Raw genomic sequence first — 21,605 nt, forward strand, 5'->3', positions numbered from 1 at the left:
CGAGTTAACTCACGAAGGCGTAGTGTTTACTTTCACTTAAACGGACGGAGCCCGGGTAGAGAGCTCATGTTATGCGAAAATGCAAGTACACGGTGTGTGGGGAACAACTCATAAACCTTTACGTTTCACTTAAAGAGACCAAACCAAAATTAAAACCATAAAAATTGAAACACTAAAAAACAACCAAATAAGCAAGTTAGAAGAAATATTTACAGCACGATACAAATGCATGAATTTTGAAAACGAGATTTTCGGATCATGACCAAATATTTACTTTGAACAAGGAAATTTGAAAATTTTGACAAAATGTGTTTAATTCCAGACACGACTCTCAACAAGGCTGTCCCCAGTGGAGTCGCCAGCTGTAGCGACGTAAAAATTGGTTTCGGGTCGCTAATTGTGGCAATCTAGTGAAAAAGTTTGAAAACTGAAGTTTGATTTTAAAATAAAGAGGGAGTCGCCACTGATCCTTTTCCTAGGTGTGATTGGACACCTATTAGATTCATTTTTTTTAAAACAGAAGGAAGGCTGGATTTAGGTCTACGTTAAAAGCCAGAGGAAAATTAGGGTTCGGGAGTCGGTTACGCGCGAGGAAGGTATTAGCACCCTCGCGACGCCCAAAAATTGGTATCTCATAAACACATGTTGTCTTAATTTTCAAAAATGCGAATTCAATGTAAAGTTTAGTTATGATCCGAAAAAAATGAGAAATTTTAGTTTATTCCGGTTTTTGAGAAGGGTATGCCGTTTTAACACGAGTCAATTGACGTTCACCCAACATAGCGATGAACTCGATGACTTAATGTTAAATCGGTACATTTCCTTGTTTATTGAAATTAATTAGCAAAACAAGTATATGATTTTCGAAATAATGCAAAGTAAATTGATATGAAATAAAAATAAATAAATGATAGGGCTAGGCATATTTGAAACAAATAACAAACATGACAATAATATTAGAAAATAATAACCGCGCGTGCAAGATCAAATGCAATGTTAGCATTGAATACGAGAACGTAAAGAGAATATGATGAATATACACATGAAAATAATTAAGAGTATATATGTAAAATATGTATATATAAATATTAATGGTATTAGAAAGATATATAAGATAATAAAAATATATAACTAGTAATGTTAAATATATATTCATAATATTTACATATGTACATAAAATAAATATTGAGGAACACATGCACCTAAAGAACATATATATACCAATATATAATATTATGAAAGGGAACGAAACAAATAATGCATAAGATTAAAACGAAGTTTTGAAAAATTATTACCTGTACACATATATAATAATAAAAATGGATACATGAAATGACATGAGAAATATACGTATGAATCTAGTATACAAAACTAACAATTAAATAGAATCATATACATGCACGGTATTAAAATGTATATACATACATATATATAATGTTGGGACGCCTATTAATAATATTACATAAATATATACATATATGTATAATAATGATGAAAATAATAATAATAATAGTGAAAATAAATAATATAATAATAAATATAATAGTAACAATATTAGTAATATGTAAGAAAAAGAAAATAAACGAAAAAGGATTAAATCGGAATAAGAACAGAATTTCAGGGCAAATTTAAAAAGAAATAAAGAAATAAAGGACTAAAATGGACACGCGTGAAAACAACGAGGACCAAAAGTGCAATATTCTCTATTACCAAAACGCAGCGCAACACGGAGGGACTAAATTGATGAACGGGCAAAATTCTGGGGCCAAATTAAAATATTAAAAACCTGATTGTAAAATAGCAAGAATGCGGAAGGGCCAATCTCGCAATTAGCCCTTCCGCTTCAAAAAACACGCGGACCCTGGCCGGACGGGTCGGGTCGACGCTACCCGAATCAAAACGGCGTCGTTTTCTGCTTTAAGGGGGGGTCCAAAACGGTGCGTTTTGGACCCTTATATAAGCCACATTTTTTTGTTTTTTTTCATTTGAAACAGCTGAGAGAAAAAAAAGAAAAGGGGGAGGGGAGAGGGAAGTCCGGAGCGATTTTCGGCCAAGGGGGAGGGCTCCGGTCCGATCGCCGGACCGTTGCCGGCGCCGGCGCTGGCCACCGCACGCGGTGGCCGGAAAAGGTAAAATTTCTTTTTTTTTTGCTTAATAATACATATGTTTTTATGTTTGATATTTTTTAGTATTTTATGTAAAAAACAAACTCAAAACAGTAAAGAAAAAAAGAAAAAAAGGTCACCTTAGGTTTTAGGTTTGATTCTCCGATTTGGTGTTAGAGCCCCTGATTGTATATGTATTTTCGAATGGTTCTTGTATTCAATCTGTTAATATTGAAAGAAAATCTTTGTTTTCATAGCAAAAATCCCTCCCCTTTTACAAATGCTTATTTCTCAGCTTTATAGCCGACTACAAAACTAGGAAAATATTGTTTATCTTTTGTCTTATTCTGTTTGGTCTGCTTCTGTCTTTGCAGGGTATGGAGGAGCTGGTGGTGGAGGAGGAGCATGCAGCGGCAGATGGTGTCAGACGCGTGGGGGTATGGGGCTGCTATAGTGGAGCAGTGTATGGGGCTAAGTACAAGTGGGGAGGGTTGCGGCTGAGTAGGCTAAGGTTTCTGAAACCCTAAGTCTGGAGTTTGGGCTTCTGGGCCTGGGTCAAGTGTTGGGTTTTGGGTAGTTGGGCTAAGGTTTGGGCAGGGGTTTTAGTGTATTGAAATGGATCAATCAGGTTTGGGTTGTAAGAGGGGGAAATGGGCTTGGTATTAGTGGGCCAAAATTGGCCTACTACACATACAAATAGTGTTCCTAGTTCTAACACACACTAACGAAGAACCCTCACTTTTGTATTTCAAAAACTAAACCTCTCACCACTAAATTCTCCCATTGAGAATTTAGTTGTAAAACCAATAACAAAAGGTTTTACCAACACAAATACACTCTCACAAATAATGTTCCTCAATAAAATCCTCACTATCTACTTCTAACTTACACAAGCCTCTAATATCTAAGATTTTAAGGCTTGCTAAGAAAAAGGTAAAGAACAATAAAGATCTTACTAAAATAGCCTTATAGAAAGGCTTTACAAATATACTCATAGAGTCTAGAATAAATCAAAGATTTTTAATATAAATATTCAAATTAGGCTTGGTTCAATCTCCATACTTTACAAGATTCGAATCTTCAAAGATTTGTTGTTCCACAAGATGGATCTTCAAATATGAGTCAACACACATCTACAAAATCGTTTAAGTCATTGCCCAACTGTTTTGGTTGAAAAGATTTCTAACTCCAAATAAGACAACTTATATTGTCCGTTCATGTGCTAGTGGAAGTGACCACTTCCATTGGCACATCAACGACAACTTGAAAAAAAACTTGCCCTAACAATAAAACCTTTTCAACATTGAACAAGCCTTCCAAATTTTTAATATGAATCCATCTTCATAAGGTAACCTTTAATCTATTTTGATTTGCCCAAATCTAGTCAAATCAATTATCCTTAATATAAGGATACAAAAGATCATAAAGTCAACTTATATTTTCATGGATTGCATATCTCAATATATAAGGTAAGCAGACCATATTAGAATTAATGGAAAATAATCTTACTTGATTCAATCTCTTCTCCGATGATAAACATGAGATTGGCTATACAAGATCCTAAAAAGAATGCAAGCAAATCATCAAAATATTTTGGTCAAACATGCCAACAACTAAGACAAGTTATGTGTCTAGCGCAATGATAGTGAAAGTGGCAACTTTTATTGACATATAGACCACCACTTTAAAACTAGGGAAAATAAAAAAATATTATAAAGGTATTAATGTCTTTTGATAATTTTATAAATTTTTTAAATTAAAACTTAAACTACAACCTTCAAAAAAAAATCTTAAACTACAATTTTAAAAAAGTAATGTTAAAATAATGAATAGTTAAATTGAGAGATTTTAAAATTCTTTGAGTGGATTTAAAATATATATTTTTATATAATTATCTTTTTCATTTTGAATGCTTTTATTGTTGATTTTAAGTTAGATTTTAAGGTTAATACATATAATAATTTCTTGATTTAATATATTAAATTTATGAGTAAAATGATAAATTGTTATAAAATATTTGTTACATCCTATCTTAAATCCCTTTACCATATCGTTTGATGGTTATATAAATTCGACAAAGTGTAGCTTTATACATGGCGAAGCTTAGCCGCATACCCTCTCCATTAAAGCAACATACCTTCTCTAAGCATCCTTCTAAATCAAGTGAGCCCACATAATTCTCAGAAAATATATTGGGAAGAGTTCACCTATCAATATGGGAGAAGGGTGGAAGACCTTAGCTTGGCTAAGGCAACCAAATGAGTTAGACAGTAAACGGGCGCAAATAGTCCACCAGGACATTAAACATAGGGATTATGTCAAGTCAGATCATGGTGGCATGTCGTTAAGATATTAAGGAAAGTTCACCGAGACAGTAAATGCATAAAGGTCTGCCAATAATGATACAAAATGGGCCAACATCACGTCAAGTGAGTTCGCCAGAGAGGCGACGTATCTTATGAGGTTAAGCAGACACAGACCAAACTCTATTGGCCTAATGTCATCAGTCTTAGGTTGATGGAAGGTCCGTTGGAAATTTGTAGGTAAAAGAGGCCGAAAAAGGTTGGCTGTTTAGAATAGTTTATTAGCAAAATATGGGAAATCGAGGTAGCAACGAGTGATCAAGCGGAGCCGGATAGTAGGGATCTGTAGGTGAAGGTTCGCCAAGGGCGGAATAAGTCCGTTGACAACCTCGCGGAGAATAGTTCACCAAGAATAGTAGAGAATGAGTAAAAAGGTAGGGTTAGGGTAAGGTAAAGCTAGGTCTGCCCTATCAAGTGAGCAATATCATTAAAGAATGCACTTGTGTCTCATAATGATTTTGAGTCAGGGCAACAAAAAATTGTAAGTGAAATGAGAGACAACATCTCTAGTGAAAACAATGATATACCAAAAGGAGATAGGGAGCCGAAATCTCTGCTTAAACCTTATTTCTTTATGTTCTCTTGCCAGTTTGTTATGTTATGTTGTTTGGCTGATTTTCGCTAAGTTCATCGGAACTTATAGATTTTGTTGTAGACCAAGCCAACCATCGCATATTCAATATAATGTAGTAGAAGTTATACGTGTATGTAGAGGGGCACTGATAAACCATAAATGTAACATATTTTAATCCCATTATTAATGCGTTTATGGATGATTAATAATGTAAATAGGTGAATTTGATGCTCCTAATCCCGTAAATTCATGTTTCTATACTTAGGAGAGAATTTGGGAGCAAAATGAGTGAAAAAGGGGCCAAAATCGGAGTTTTCAATATCCACACGGGCAGGCCACACGCCTATGTGATCCACACGGGTAGGCCACATGCCTATGTGCCAGCCCGTGTCAATATCGCTCCCTGTTTCCCAAACACGTGGAAAAAACCAATTTTTAGGGTTTCTGAGCATTCAAAAGTCTATAAATACATACAAGAAGAAGACCTAAGGGGGGATACACAGAGCAGATAGCAGAAAATACTCGAAGAGACACCGTCAGAGTCATCTCGGAAGCAAGATGTCCTCTAAGACTGAAGATTTCCTTTCAATTTCTTTCTAAGTTTTTGGGTTTTCTTTATTTTTTGTGGTTTTTCTATTTTTGAAATGTTTTCCCCCATTCGTATGAACTAAACTCCCTAAATACCTAGGGAGGATGAAACCTATGATGGATCTTATTATTTAATTATCTAAATTACGCGATAAATACTTGTTATTGTTCTTAATCATTGCTTTAATATTTTCAGGATATTAATCCAAGTTTGACGTGCTTATTCAGTGGAGCAAAAGTCCCTGTTTAAGAGAAGATCTAGCATAATTAAGCGGAGTTGCATGCAATCCTAGAAATATGACGACATAAATCTGCCGAATTAAAGCCAAATCTAATAGGGGAATCTATAAATCGAGTAATGCCACAATAGGGGTTTTAATTAGAAAGAGATTTCAATTAATCAACCTAGAGTCAGTTGTTCTTAGTCTCGAAAGAGATATTAACATAATTTAGGGGTTCCTACGGATCATGACAAGTGAATAAATCGTTTAATTCAGAGTCAGAATAATAAGTGAAGGCTAGGTGGATTCTTCCTTGGGTATTGTCCTCATTATTGGTTTATTCGTTTATTTCCTTCACTCTCTGTCACGTTCATTAGTTAATTAGTTTAGTTAATTTTAGATTAAAACAAATCCCTTTTATTTTAAGCTAAATAATAGAAAGATAGTTAATACTAGTACTTTTAGTCCTTGTGGATACGATATTCTGAACTCATCATAGCTATAATACCTTTCGATAGGTGCGCTTGCCTTTTTTGTGATCGTAGTTTAGTTTACTGTTTCATAAAACGATCATCAGGCACTTGCAGAGGCCTTGCCTAGGGGGCTGAGGCAAATATAAGAATTGTAGAATCATATTCAAACAGTGAAACTGTAGAAACTAAGGTCATAGGAAATCATTACGGTATTTCTTTAGTGTATGAGATTAGTGGCAATTAGGCCTATGTTTTCAAGTTGTTCTTACATGTAACTGAATTGATTATGAATGCATAGTAAAATTAAATAGGTTCTTGTAGCATCCGGTACTCGGAACCAGGGATCAGGTCAGGTATGGGGTATTTCAATTCCGCTTAGTAACATAAGAAATCATTATGGTATTTCTTTAGTGTATGAGATTAGTGGCAATTAGGCCTATGTTTTCAAGTCGTTCTTACATATAATTGAATTAATTATGAATGTATAGTAAACTTAAACGGGTTCTTGTAGCATCCGGTACCCAGGCCTAACGATTGGGTCGGGTATGAGGTGATACAATTCCACTTAGTAACCACAATAGGGTCGGGTATGAGGTGATACAATTCCACTTAGTAACCACAATATAATTCCTGCTTCATAGGAAATACATCATACAAAAGCCTTAGGATTGTTAGAAAAATAAAATAATGTTATTAAAATATAACGACTTTGAGACGTGTACCTTAGGATTTTTATAAGATACCCTTTTGTAGGGATATATCTTTTTAACGAGATACCATTTAATAGAATTGTGTTGTTTTACAAGACAACCTTACGTAAAATATATTTATAAGATAACTTTACGTACAAAAATTATGCCTTTACAGTACAACTATCTAATCCATAATTATAATTGATTAGACTTTTTAACATAATAAAATATTATTATTATCAACATTATAAACTATTAACAATAATGCCATGTAGCAAATTTGTCATAACTGATAATGGTGATTTTAATATATAACATCCTTTACTTAGAGTTTGAAAGAAACTCACTTTAATTGTTTAAACTTTAAAATGATATATAAAACAAAATATTGAAAAGAAACTCATTATTGTATTGATACAAACATCTAATTAACAAAGTAGATAGAAATTAAATTAATTTGGGACAAAATGAGAAAGGACATGGAAGTTCATGGAAGAAAATGCTAAGAATGAAATGATGAATGATGATGTCTGGGTTGAAGGTGTGGCAGGGAGGGAAAAGGGTAGACCGAAGCATTTTTCCCTTTTTGTTTCTATACACGACAAAATAAAATTCGGGTTTAAATTAATTCTAGTTTTATAAATTTGAAATTCAGACTCTAACTTTTACAAATTTTTTTAGTTTTTTAAATTATAACCTTTTTCAGAATATTATTATCGATTGACAATACTATATAAATTTCCTCTATTAATTATAATTGAACAACATATGACAAATTTTTAATATCAATTACGGAATAGTTAAAGTTTAAAAAGTATGATGGTTAGAATGTTCATTGCTTTAGATATAGTTTAAGTTCAAATCGCGTTAGTCGTGTTTGTTGTTCAGACTTTATCTTGTTATTGTATTTCACCAAAAAATATATATAATGATTATATTTAGTAATAGTTTTATATTAGTTAAATTCATGATACAAAATTTCTTTTATTCTTTTCATTTTCTTATTTTAATGTATATTTGGTATAATTTATATGATTCTAAATTCCAAAAGAAGATTTGCTAAGAATAGCATAACTATTGTGATTTGCTAATCAATCTTACTATCTTTGGACAAAATGGGGCCCCAGGAATTGTGTTCTAGTATTAGAAAAAGTAAGATTGAAAACTTATCATATGATTTCGTTAATTGGACTCATAACAAGGATTTATGTAAATTGAATTTTGTCGTTTTTATACATTGTTCATTAATTACAAGATTTATGATTAACAAGTGAGTTAAAAGTATTTAATTTAATAATATGTGTCACTTTACTATAAAAAGAAAATAATATGTGTCACTTTTATAATGTTATTAATAGGTTAGAATTTTTTTAATCAACTTCAAAATTTTAATTAATATGTAAATTTATTATATTGTCGAATATAAATGATTGAATTTCTACGTAATCTTTACTGATAGATCAAATAACAGCAAAACAAAAGTTTCACATTATCATTTTAACGAAGGATACTAATGATTATATTAATTTGGACCTACTCATGCTATTATAAAAGAAAAAAAAATCTATGCTAAATTATTACAAAAAAAATAGCTGACTAAGTTCAAGTTTTGGTAACCTCGTCACCCTTCCTCAAATGTGTAACCATAGAAAAACCAGAATTTTGGAACTAAGCCAGTAAAACCTCCGATTTTCGGTTTAGCTGGTTCAAATATAAATAAACTATTAAAAACTCATGAAAATATTAAAACAAATTATAAAGCTTGGTTTGTACCACTTCGTGGGTCAATTATTTTTTTTTCATTGTTTTGGACTAGTGTACCAGCCAATTCCCATTTTAACCGGTCTGATTTGGTTTCAACAATCTTGAAAGAAGCAAATAAAAAGATTAAATCCTAAATTTTAGACGGTAAAGGGACTAAAACCATAATTAAACATAAAAATCAATAAAAGGTAGTGTGGGGAGAGCAACAAAGGTGGTTGGGAATCAACACAGATAGTTTTCCAGCGTTGCAATGACTCATGAGCTTCTTGCATGTTTGTAAGTTGTAAAAATGACAGTTAGAAGCACCAACATCACCAAGTAATCTCTCTAACAAAACTTTTCTTTTATATTTTATTTTTTCCCTCTCAAAAATGAGACTCTGTCACGTTAATCGCGCTCCTTCATGTTCTTCATCAGTTTTTTTCTTCTGCTTCAGCCAACCATTTCTTTATCTGTCTCTCAACCACTATATATATAAGTAATATATACAATAGTTATTATTGGGTTAAATTATTATTTTGGGTTGAATTTAACGAACTTTTTTTATATTGGGGCTCAAGTTAAATATTGAACTTGACAATTGTTTCTTCATTGGGGTCCAAACTAGACAATTGTTCCTATATTGGGGCTTAAAATTTTTTGTCCAAGTTAATTTAGAATTTGACAATTGTTCCCGTATTGAGACCTGAACTAGGATAAAAAAAATTTCAAGCCCAATGTAGAATAATTATCAAATTTAGGATTTAACTTTGACAAAAATTGTTTAAACTCTAATATAAAAAAAATATCATATTTAAGTCCCAAAAGGTGATTTTAATCCTTATTATTTGATTATTGTCATGTCGTGGAGAAAAAAGAAAGGGGAAAATTCAGAAGAATAAAACAAATGGGTAAAATGATTGCTAAAAGCTTTTGGCGCATATGAGGAAAACGTTGGTAGGGAAAAGGAGAAACATGATGTTAAAAGGTGGGATTGGGAGGGGTGGGGGACCTTAGCCCAAAAGCAAAATTGTTTAAAAAAAATTAAAATTTTTGGTTGTCTTTTAGTCATGGCCTTTGTTTAGGTTAACATAAGCCTATAGAATGTTGAAAATTTAATGTTTAATAAAAAGAGTGAAGATAAAGGCAGACAAGTGATTAAATGGCCAAAAGTGTGTGTTTTTTCAAGGATGGTTTTATGTAATTACATATGATAATAGTTTGTAGCTATTATGTACCCCAAAGACAAATAGAAAATGAGACAGAATGGTGGCTTTAAAATAAATTATTTTTTAAGATAAAAATAGGGTTGCACATATTAATACTCAATTAAATTAATAATTATTTTTTAAGGGTTTGGAAAACTTTAGATTAAAGAAATGAAAAGTGGAACTAATTGGTTAAAGGTGTTGCTTGTTACTTGATTGATTGGTTCATTGGGATATGAAAAAAATCATATTGGTAATGATTGTGATTATATAGGGAAAACAAGGTAGCCATTGCATTAACCATGAAAAAAAAGTATATCTGGGAATGACATCTTATTTTATAAAAATGATGTATCTCAACCCCAGATTTTAAATATTCTTATTTCGATCAAGAAATTTAATATTTTTAAATAAATTTAAAATTTTAATATCGTGAAGTGAAAAAAAAAAAGAGAAAACAACTTTATCAATTATTTAAGGATAACATCTCCCTGAAATTACCATAAAAAGCTTAAAACAAAGAATCTTCAAGTGTTGACAATCTTTTCATTCAATTCACTTTGAAGCCACCATTTTTTTCCCATCAAACACCACCGAATTAGACCACACTGCAACTACTTACATCGATATTCGATAAGAGTAAATTAATAAATTTAAGTTTTCATCATTTAATTTTAAAAAGTAATAAAATAATATTAAATTATTTAAATATTTTTATTGAAGTCATCGAACTGTTAAAATTATTATTGTATGACCTTTTTTAGTTTAGTTTGTTTTACGAAATAATTTTATATGTCTTGAATCTATTTGTTAAAATCTAAACAGCTTTATTTTATGTTCTTCTACTTGTTGATAGGTATTTATTTATTGTACCGATTATCAAGTCGTCGCTTGGAGCTCGCTTGTCAGATTTTAAAAAAAAATACTTAACATCCAAATGACTCAAATAAAAACTTTCAAATAGTTCAATGACTTAAAAATAACTTTTGAATAGTTTAATGACCATTTTGTAACTTTTTGAAGTTGAGTGACCAAAATATAAACTTGCTAATAATTTAGTGACTCTAAGTCTAGTTTACCCGTTCGATAAAGGGGGAAAGTGGAAACAGTGGCAGGCTTAAACACAACCAAGGCAAAGGCAAAGGAAGGTGAAGCCGGGGCTTGGCCAGCCTACTCCCAGTGGCCGTGGTGTTTCATTTATAAGGTGACAAACTGACAATGTCCAGTAGATCTGAACAGCCTGAAACACAGTTCCTTAATCTAGCAGCTAGAGATATCAAAGGAGACAGTACTGAAACACTGGGAGTTTTGGACACTGACTCAACATACCACAAACAAAACATATGCCATTAAATCCCCCAACATTCAATAACAGTCCAAAATTACAGATCCCAAAGCGATTCGAGTTAAAATTTTGTAATCCATGTCAATTTCTTCAACACCAACAGTATCTAAAGAACAAATACAGAAAGCATATATCAAACGCAAACAGACACAAAACATAAAGCGATTACTTAATATTCAAAGAAGAACAAAAAAAGAAAAAACAATATCTCTTTTTGTTGTACCTGATTCAACTTTTACATGTGAAAGAAAATCCAATGGAACATACTAAACAGATAATTAGCTAAATGGGTTTTTGTTTTGGAAAATATATTAGTTTTTACTTTTTTTAATCTACCTTTTTAGGGCAACGTAGTGTACTGATTCAAATCATTCCATGGTTGAACTTGAACACCATTCCAGTTGCTTGTATTGTTATTATCATTGCCATTGCTGCTAGTGGTTGGAGTTGCATATGAATTCCCAAAGAACCATTCCTTTGCAGTTTCATTGCTTTTCCTTGGATTCCCCATTGTTGAAACGTTCTCAGGTTTTGAAACCTCTAGGTTTTGAAACAAAATAGGCAATGGCTTTTGTTGTTGTGCTTGGTTTTGCTCACCGCCATCAAAGAGCATAGTAGCCAACCTTTGTTGCTGCAACTTCCAGTGTAAATCTTGGTTTATGGAACTTAAAGACTCAATTGAAGAAGCAAGGTTGCTATTAACATTCAATGAAGAACCCATGTCTTGAATTGCACCAGTAAGGTTAGTAGTAACCGAAGGTAATGGTTGTGGATAATTACTAAACCCCATCAATGGAGAACCCACCGAGCTGTTATTGTTGCTAACTCCAAATGAAGCAAACTGGTTATAAATACCAGTTGCTGGTGATTGAAACGACAACCCACCGAGCTGAAAATCCATAGCTGGTGATATATCATGAAAGAACTTCAATCCACCACCCATTTCTGAAGTAGAGCCTTTAGGGTCACCTGATGACAGTCTTGAAGATGACTTCATCTTCTTGTTCTTACGGCAACCGCCGCCGATCGGCACGTTACGAAGAGCCCCACCTTTAGTCCAGTACCTCCGGCAAGTCTTGCAGAAATGCCTAGGCTGAGTGAGGCTGTAATTGTTGTAGTAACAGAACTTGGTGTTGGGCGAATCACATCTTGGACACTTTAGGGCTTGATCTTGTGTCCTTGTTGAACTTGTTTTCCGGCTGCCACCTTTTTGAGTTTCTTCTTTAGAATCACCACCACCTGGTTTCGCAGGAGGATTATCAAGAGACATCATGAAAATGAACTTGAAAAAAAAAGTGAAAGGAAAAAAAGCAAATAAATTTCAATTTCCTTTTGCAGAGGCAATAGTGATACTCAATTGATTGGTTTCATGCATGGGTTAGATAGATAGAGAAAGAGAAAAATATGGGTTTGATTTGATGATCAAAGAAAGCTTTATATACATATATGCTACGGGGTAATCTCTTGAGGTTAGATCTGAATGGAAAATGAGGAAAGAGTAGAGATATAAGGTTGAGGAAAAGAAACTATAGATGATCTGAAACCTTTGGCATAATATAAAGAGATGCAAATGTGGATAGACTGCTTGATTTTTTTTTTTCAAAAAAAAATTTCGGTATTTAAGTCGCACCCCTAAATATGAACAAAATTATTTCATACCTCCTTTTTTTTTTTCTTTTTTAAACTTGAAAGGCTAATTTTTCAAGATTCATGATTATAATTTTTTTTAATAATGTAGTGTATTTTACCAGTATAAAACAACACTTATTGGTCCTATAATTATTTGTCTTGGCAGTACTATTGCCTAGTCTATTTCATGGTACCAATTAAGACAAAGTGATGGCATTGAAACAAGAGGGCTAAAAGTAGGTTGGGAGCAGTACTAATCTAAAGTACTGTAATGAAAATGAAGCATATTTGGTTTTGTGAGAGGAAGTTACATAAAATCCACTCTCAGTTCCTTTGTGTCTTGTCTATTTCCCTTAAGTGAACATACGATGGGTCAATCTGTTAACCCAAAATAGATATTCAGAAATACAATGAACTCAAAGTATTAGAAGTAGCTAGTCAGCTACAGTCATCACCTTATCACTTTCGATTTCATTTGTTCAGAACTATCTCTTCTGATTTTTGACAAGGTTTCATAATTTAACCCATTATAGAAATTACTATTTTAAGAATTCAGTCAGTCATTTATTTTGTTTAAAAATAAATCAATCATTGTACTCAAAATTCAAAATTCCAACAAAAATGTTCTTTTATTTCTTAAATGAATTTTAAATAAAAAAACAAATTTACGTTTTTTTAATTATTATTTCATTTATTTTTATTAGATTTTATCTTTATATTCAATAATTTTAAAATAAGAAAAATCTAATTCATTATAAAAATAACAATAATAAAAGTTATTCCTTATAAAATAAAATCAATTTATAACAAGAATTTTTCCCAACATAAATCATAATAAATCTATATAATTTCCAGCCATAAACTGGAATTAGTCATTATCGAATGTAGTTGAGATGGGAAAGTGGGCATAGTAGAACCGACCAAAGAGCAAGGATGTTAAAGTAACAGTTACAAATTGGTAAGGAAAACGGTTCGATGGAAGGGTCCAGATAGACAAATAGCATCACTTGTCTGATATATACATATGAATATGAATGAAGAAACGAGAGAGAGAAAGAGACAGAGAGAAGGAAGAAGAAACATGTGATTGTTGAAGAGAGAGACAGAGAGGAGGTGGCTGGATTCCCGTGATTACCAAACCAGAAAACCCAACCTCTATACAAATACATACATATGCATGTTGATGTTAATAGTCGGGTCCGGTTCGATTTGATTGAGGGTTAAAAAATTGGGTAAATTGTAAAATGAATTATCCAATTTTTAGTATGTTTTTATTTTGGCCACCAAATTTTAGTTAGTAACGTTTTAGATAATTTCTATTTTGGTTACTCTATATTAAATAGTTAACTGAAGTGATGATGTGGCCTTTTTCTTACTGTTATAATAACATATTTAGTCCTCAATACTTATTCATTTTATTAATTTGAAAATTTTAATTTTTCACGTTTACAAATTTTATTAATTTATTTCTTGGACATATATAATTAAATATAAATTATTTATTATAAAAATTATAAATTATAGTATTATTTATACTAGTTTTAAATCCCGTATAAGTGGGGATTTACAATTTGATTTTATAATTAAAGTTATTTTAAATTAAATTTATATAACTAACATATTATAGCATTTTAATCATGAAATTTTTTATACAATTATAAAATTTATTTTATAAAAATAATTTAAAATCAATTAATAATTTGTGAGTAAATGTTGAGACCAATATTTTAAATACATAATTTAACATTGAAAATACTTTATCTTTTAATGGGTTATCTAATTAAGTGGATAAATAAAATGAACTTATGAATTTTTTTAAATACATCATTAAGAAAATGAATTTTTGGATACAAACATGTATGATCATAAACTTACAAAAAATTATATAAAAAAATTATTGATGTGTAAAAATTTCTAAATTTTTCTTGAATGTACTATAGGAAAACAATTTAACACAATGTAAAAAAAATGTAATTTGAATATAAAAGATTATTAATATATTAAAAAATCATATTAGTCTATAACTATATATAAAAAGTAAATACACAAACTTAAAAATAAAAATAATAACACAAAACTACTTCTTTTTCTTTATTTTTCTATTCTTTTTTCTCTTTTCTTTGTCAAATTACAATGGTGGTCTTTCTATTATGCTCAAATTTAGGATTAAGTCTCTATAATTTAATTTTTGACATAATTTGATCTTTTGTTTTTACAATAATGTTTTTATTACTCCATATAGCTAAAAATTAATTTGAACTATTCTGATTAAAATAATGTTGTGTATCATTTCTTAAAAACACCTCTTCTAATTACATCATGGCTTAATTACCTTTTAATTAATCATACTAACATTGAATTTTGTTTTTTTTTGTTGGAATAATAATTTTAAGGAAAAATCCACTTCAAAAATTCAACTAAAATTGTTAACAGCGTTAATTATTTTGACTAACTAATTATATTATAAAATGACATTAACAAATTATATCAAATTAAGTTATAAGGACTGAATCTCAATGTACTAGCCTGGTTTAGACCCTATTCAGAACAGTAGTTTTGGGACCACAAATCTAAGACAAAAAAATATTCTAATATTATTTTTGGTGTTTACAGCATGTTAATTTATATGTGTGAAAATTTTGTGTAAAAATTTTATCGTTTGAGTGTTAGATTTAATTAAAAGGACTTAATCGCATAAAATGCAAAAGTGGCTTTCTATTTGTTAAAGTATTTATTTGTTACGATTTATTAAATATGAGGTCCTTGAGATATTATTAGACCATAGTTAGTGGAGTATTACATAAATGGCCATCCATTATATGAATTTTAAATGTTTTCATTAATGGCAAATTAGTAATTTGTAAATAATGTTATTAAATTAAAATAAAACAACATTTTGTTCATCTTTTCTTCACTATTGCCGAAAGTTAAAGGTGAAAAACACCATTTTTGAGCAAGCTAGCCCATGCTTGAATTTTTGAATTGGTTGTGGATTTTGTGATTTGCCATTGTTGATAGCTTGAGATTTTTTTTATTTGATGATGAAAAATAAATATATGTTGTTAGGTTGTCAAGTTTAATTAAATGATTTTTGATAAAAATGTCTATTTAGGATTAAATTGTAAATTTTACAAATTGAGGGGTCAAAATATGAAATAAATGAAGCATATGGGCTTATATGGATTAGGGGTAAATTCGGCCTAACATGGGTGTATTCAAATTTTGAATATTTTGTGTTTTGTGAAATTGGGATTAAATTGTGAAAAATATGAAATGTCAAGGGTAAAAGTGTAATTTGTCTATTTATGTGTTTTTGGATGAATTTGATTGAATATTTGATTAAATAAGTTTAATTTATATTAATTTAGATCAAGAAAAGAGAAAATCGGATTTGGATCGGGGGAAATCTAAAGTTGTTGAATAGTCGACCCGGTCTATTCGTCTTCGTACGAGGTAAGTTCATAAGTAAATAAATGTCGTTAAATTCGATTGTATGTATCTTATTTATGCTGAATTGAATTATCACTTGTATATGTATGTTCAAACCGAATTTGTATAAGTATAGGATAAGTATTTACGAGCCTAAATTGATCGAGTTATGACTAGGGGTGTGCAAAATTCGGGTAAAATCGAAAAAATTTGGTTAACCGACCGAATTTGGTTAATCGGTCGGTTAACCTAATTAATTCGGTTGGGGGTCGGTTAATAATTTTTTGAGTTTTCGGTTAACAGTTAATTCAGTTCGAAACCGGTCGGTTAACCGAAAAAAATTAATAAATAAAATTATAATATATAAATAGCCTACTATTCACTCAAACCCAATCCAACATAAACCCAAATACCCAATCTAATATATATTAACCCAAGTACCAAAACCAACCCAATCATAAAAATTACAAATAATTTAATAAATAAAAATAAAAATAAAAATAAAAATCTAAAACTAAAAATATAAAACTAAAACTAAAAATAAAAAACATATAATTTTATACAAATAATTAGGTTAATTCGGTTAATTTGGGTAATTCGGTTAATTCGATTAATTCGGTAAATTCGGTTAATTTTATACTTATTTTAACCAAAAATAAAAAAAAAAACATATAATTTTCGGTTAAGTCAGTTAACCGACTGAACTAACCGAAAAATTTTCGGTTCGGTTAATTTTTTTGAAAAAATTTCGATTCGGTTAATGGTTAAAAATTTTGAAAGGTCGGTTAATTCAGTTAATGTTATTTCGGGTCGATTAACCGGTCAGTTAACCCATTGAACACCCTTAGTTATGACGTTAAAAAGCCCCGTACGAACCTTAGGAATAGTTAGGATACATATGTCATGACATAGGATTCCGATATGTGATTCATGTAAGACCACGTCTGGGACGTTGGCATCGATTTGTGATTTACGTGTAAGACCCTGTTTGGGACAGTGGCATCGATATGTGATTACATGTAAGACCACGTCTGGGACGTTGGCATTGTTCGAGCTTTTCGACTATCCGAGTATCCTTATTAATTCCGAATGGTTCCACGGACAATATTAAGTAAAGATCGAATGTGAAATCAAGCTAAAAGGTCAGGTATGTGCTAAGTTAAATGATTGAGAAAATAAGGTAAATGTGTACTTATGATTTAAATATGAAATATGCGTTATAAAGTGAGAATTATTTATGTTATGAGTACATGTACATTTATGAGTTAATGATTGAGTTTGTAAGCATAATTCATGTACACAAGGTTATAATTTGTTTGGTTCATTTTAGTTTAATTGAATTATGCATATTATTGAAATGTTTTATTTGCTTATGACTGACTAAGCTATTTAAGCTTACTGTGTGTGTGTTTGTTTGCTGTTTTATAGATTTTGGAAGCTAGTTACGAGCTCGGGGATCGTTAAGGAAATCTGCCACACTATTGTTCGTTATTTCGGTATTTTAAAAGTTTGAACTTTGAACTTATGACATGTATAGACTAATATTTGTTTTGGTCGATTTTGGATTTGTATATTTATATATATAGCCATGCAAAAATGGCTTGATCATTATGCTTATGTTCGATTATATTTGATCATGGTTTATGCTCATTTTAGTAAGTATGCTTTATGACATATATGAATTGTGTTTAGTTTTATGTCTTGATTCGGGTAATGATATGAACAACTTAAAACTAGCTCATTTAATAAGCTTGGTATAGGGATTTGATTAGCATATGTGGTTAGTCTTGTGATTTGGTTTTGTAATGGAGTAAGTGATGAATTTATAGCCGATTGTATAATGGTTAATCTAATTCATTTGTAATGGTTAATTTGGTTTGTGTCCTATAAATATAGATGAAGGTTATAAGCTATTTATGAAATGGTATTGGTGATTAAATTGTAGGTTGAGTGTTGGTATGTCATTATTTGCATTTAGCTATTTATATTCGATTGGTGATGGCAAATTACAAATATGTTCTATAATTGTTTTAATTTGATCAGAGGAGTTTTAACTTGAGAACCGAATATTTGATTAATGAATCGGTTGTGCATGTGTTCTTTGGTTGATTATAAAATAATAATAATGTCTAGATATGATTACTAGAATGCCGAATAAGCATGTTATGCTTTATTATTAGTGATTGCAATTGATTCAAATTGAAATGGTAAAATGTGCGTAGACTTATAGGTTCAAAAGTTATATTTGGCCATTTGATGATCGTTGTTAATGACTCATTTTTTTGTGGGTTAATAAATTGTATGCCTTTATTTGATATATGTGTTTTAAAATGGTCTATTTTGATATAGTAATATGCGCATGAAACTTTGTAATAAGTAAGAAATATATTTGACTATTTAGTAATGATTGTTAATGTTTCATGTAGACAGGATTAACAAACGAATGTGATTTAGTTTACAAAATGATGTGTTTAGTAATTATTGTAAGAATTAAATGTATACAAGTGAATGTTTTGATGCATGCTAGATATACGAAATTTTATAATCTTGATTAAGTACTGGTTGTTAAATGTCATAGTTGAAGAGGACATTTGGTTCAAACATGGATTTTTTTTATGTATGACCTAAACAACTTGATGTATATTTGTTGCTTCGAAATATTGATTAGATATTTGGTTATACTTGGTTGGTTTTTGGAAATCAAATATGCATGTCTGGTTTATATGAACTGTTGACTTGTGGCTATTTTAGTTGTGAAACTTCTATAAAGAAGATAATATTTTTTTTGTATATTCAGAAATGAATGATTGTTTTGGACTGTGTTTTGGTTGATAATGCCTCGTAACCTAATCTAATCCGGCGACGGATGTGGGTTATTAGGGGTGTTATATTTGATTGGTATCAGAGTTACAGTTTAGTCGATTCTAGGACTAATGTAGCGCGTATGAGTCTAGCTATACATCCCTAATCTGTCCCCCTCACTGACCGCGCTTCCCGTCCCCTTTTACCGTCTCTTCCTTCGAGACACCACCAAAATCATTGTCCCTTCTCTTCCCTGAGTCCACCATGCACAACCACCCATGCCTCTCTTTTCTTATTTCTACCGTCAACAACACCCTAACCTCCCCTAGATCTACACCGTGTGCAGCCTACTTCCCCCACCATTTCCTTCACCAGCCATTTCTACTAGCCTACTACTGTTCGCGTCGACCTCCATATCTCTTTCCATAATCGCCACCATCGTCCAACCATAACCCTGGCAGTCCTTCCATTTCCCTTATTTTATTATTATTTTATTTATTTTACTATTATTATCATCATCATCATTATTATTATCATTTTTATTTTTATTATCTTTAGTATAATGCGTGAGCTTACTGTTGCAATTAAAATTTTTAGGTTTAGTTATAATTTTATTGTTATTGTTGTTCCTATTTGATTCTAATTAGTATTAGTTCTAGTTGATATTAGGAGTAGACTCTTATTTTGGTTATGTGATTTGGCTTTCGTCATTGGTTGAGTTGGTGCTGATGTGTTCTACTTTTTCATGCTGATTTGTCCATGTGCTATTTCATTTGTAGTGATGTTGCGTTATTCAGTTGTTATCTATGCTTGCAGGTACATTATGACTAATACCAGAGGTAAGACTAAGACCGCCGTCCTTGCTTTGAAAAAGCGGAAGACACTAGGGGCGACTTCGTCTTGGCCACTAATTCAGTCGCGAGACATCTGTGTCTCCAATCATTCTTAGGTTCACATGAGGACTAATATTAGTAGCTGAAGGCACGACCATTGGGTCGAGTTCGTTGCAGAGATTGGGAAGCATTAGAGGTGATCCATTTGGCTGATCGGGTTCAGGCTCTCATCGGCACAGCTCTATGGGATCAATTTTTTACCATCGTCGAGCTGCTTATTCAGAGCTCACACAAGAGTTATATTCTACATTCTTCCTTCAACATGCGATGTTGTAGTAGGACAGTATAGGGCAATTTCAATTCTCTCTCGGGTAAAAATCCTTCAACATGCGAGCTCGGGGGTGTGACACACTATTTGAGAATCCCGGGTTTTGAAGCCACACTTGGACTCTATTATGAGGAATTCATGAGTACCGAGGGGTTCCCCACATTATACCAACACATTCACCAGTCACTTTCTCTTTGTTGGATTGACATTGTTGCGGCTGTGACACCATATAACCCGAGTCAGTCGAAGGCAACTTCTCTACCTCCGACACTACACTACCTCCATGCCATTTTGGTGCACACATTGATCAATCGGAGGGAGAACATTGGGGTCATCGGTACTTATGATGCATATTTTCTTTGGAGCATGGTAATGCGACATTCATTTGATCTTGCATACTTCATCGTCTTATCTTTTTGCCATCAGTCTGACCGTAGTAGGAAGGGTCATATTTGTTTGAGCCTTTACGTGACTCGCCTAGTGAGGTATTTTGGCTTTATTGATACTCCAGAGTTGACATCCTCTATTACACTGGTTGGACAGATGATCTTGCAAGGGTTATTGATTATGAGTCATATGAGGATGATTGAGTGACAGTATGGAGTGGGTCCCCATCGATATAGATTATCTCATTTTGATCGTCAAGATGAGCACGAGGAGTTTCTCGATGATGATCCTCCTCACCATGAGGACTCACCTCATCATCCACCTCTGAGTCACCTTACTGCTACCTCGCTGTTACACTCGAAGATCTCTCCGAACGGTTTGACCGTTTTAAGCAGTGATGCTTTGAGTGGTTCAATAGCCTCGACGTGACTTTGCATTAGATTCACTAGCACCATCAATCTCTCATTCTGATTATGCACTGCACGATCCCGACGCCTCTTATGATGACGATCACTGTTCTTTAGCTTGGAAACAAGCTTTTCATTTAGATTTTCCCATAACATCGATTTTCACTATTTTGACGATTTCATCCAAATTTAGGGCAATTTTAGTTCTCTCTCTCTCTTTTGATATCGTGCTTATTCTGTGCTTATAGCTGTTTATACATTGAGGACAATGTACATTTTAAGTGTGGGAGGTTGTTTGTATATCTATGATAAAATCTCTGAATTATTTGTTGTGTTTAAGTAATTTTCTCATACACTTCATTAGAGTGAATTATTTTATTTGAATTTTTTATTGATGTTGTTTTGGATTAATTTGTGAATTGTTATGTATTGGTTGATTTATACTTTAAGACATGAGAGAGTCAAGCATGATAAGTTG

General features: G+C 31.8%; 1 protein-coding gene across 1 annotated transcript; it reads right to left on the reverse strand.

Annotated features, from left to right (window-relative positions):
* Positions 1 to 11,458: 11,458 nt before the first annotated feature.
* On the reverse strand, positions 11,459 to 12,917 carry LOC107940603 (dof zinc finger protein DOF5.7). The gene has a single exon (XM_016874043.2). The coding sequence runs from the start codon at positions 12,583 to 12,585 to the stop codon at positions 11,653 to 11,655; it is 933 nt and encodes a 310-aa protein (XP_016729532.2). The 5' UTR covers positions 12,586 to 12,917; the 3' UTR covers positions 11,459 to 11,652.
* Positions 12,918 to 21,605: the final 8,688 nt, after the last annotated feature.

The sequence above is a fragment of the Gossypium hirsutum genome, chromosome A02, assembly GCF_007990345.1.
Source record: "Gossypium hirsutum isolate 1008001.06 chromosome A02, Gossypium_hirsutum_v2.1, whole genome shotgun sequence".
In the NCBI taxonomy this organism is placed as follows: Eukaryota; Viridiplantae; Streptophyta; class Magnoliopsida; order Malvales; family Malvaceae; genus Gossypium; species Gossypium hirsutum.

What these genes read in the sequence shown, in the direction of transcription:
- LOC107940603 (XM_016874043.2), bottom strand. Translation starts at nt 12,585, where the DNA reads ATGATGTCTCTTGATAATCCTCCTGCGAAACCAGGTGGTGGTGATTCT.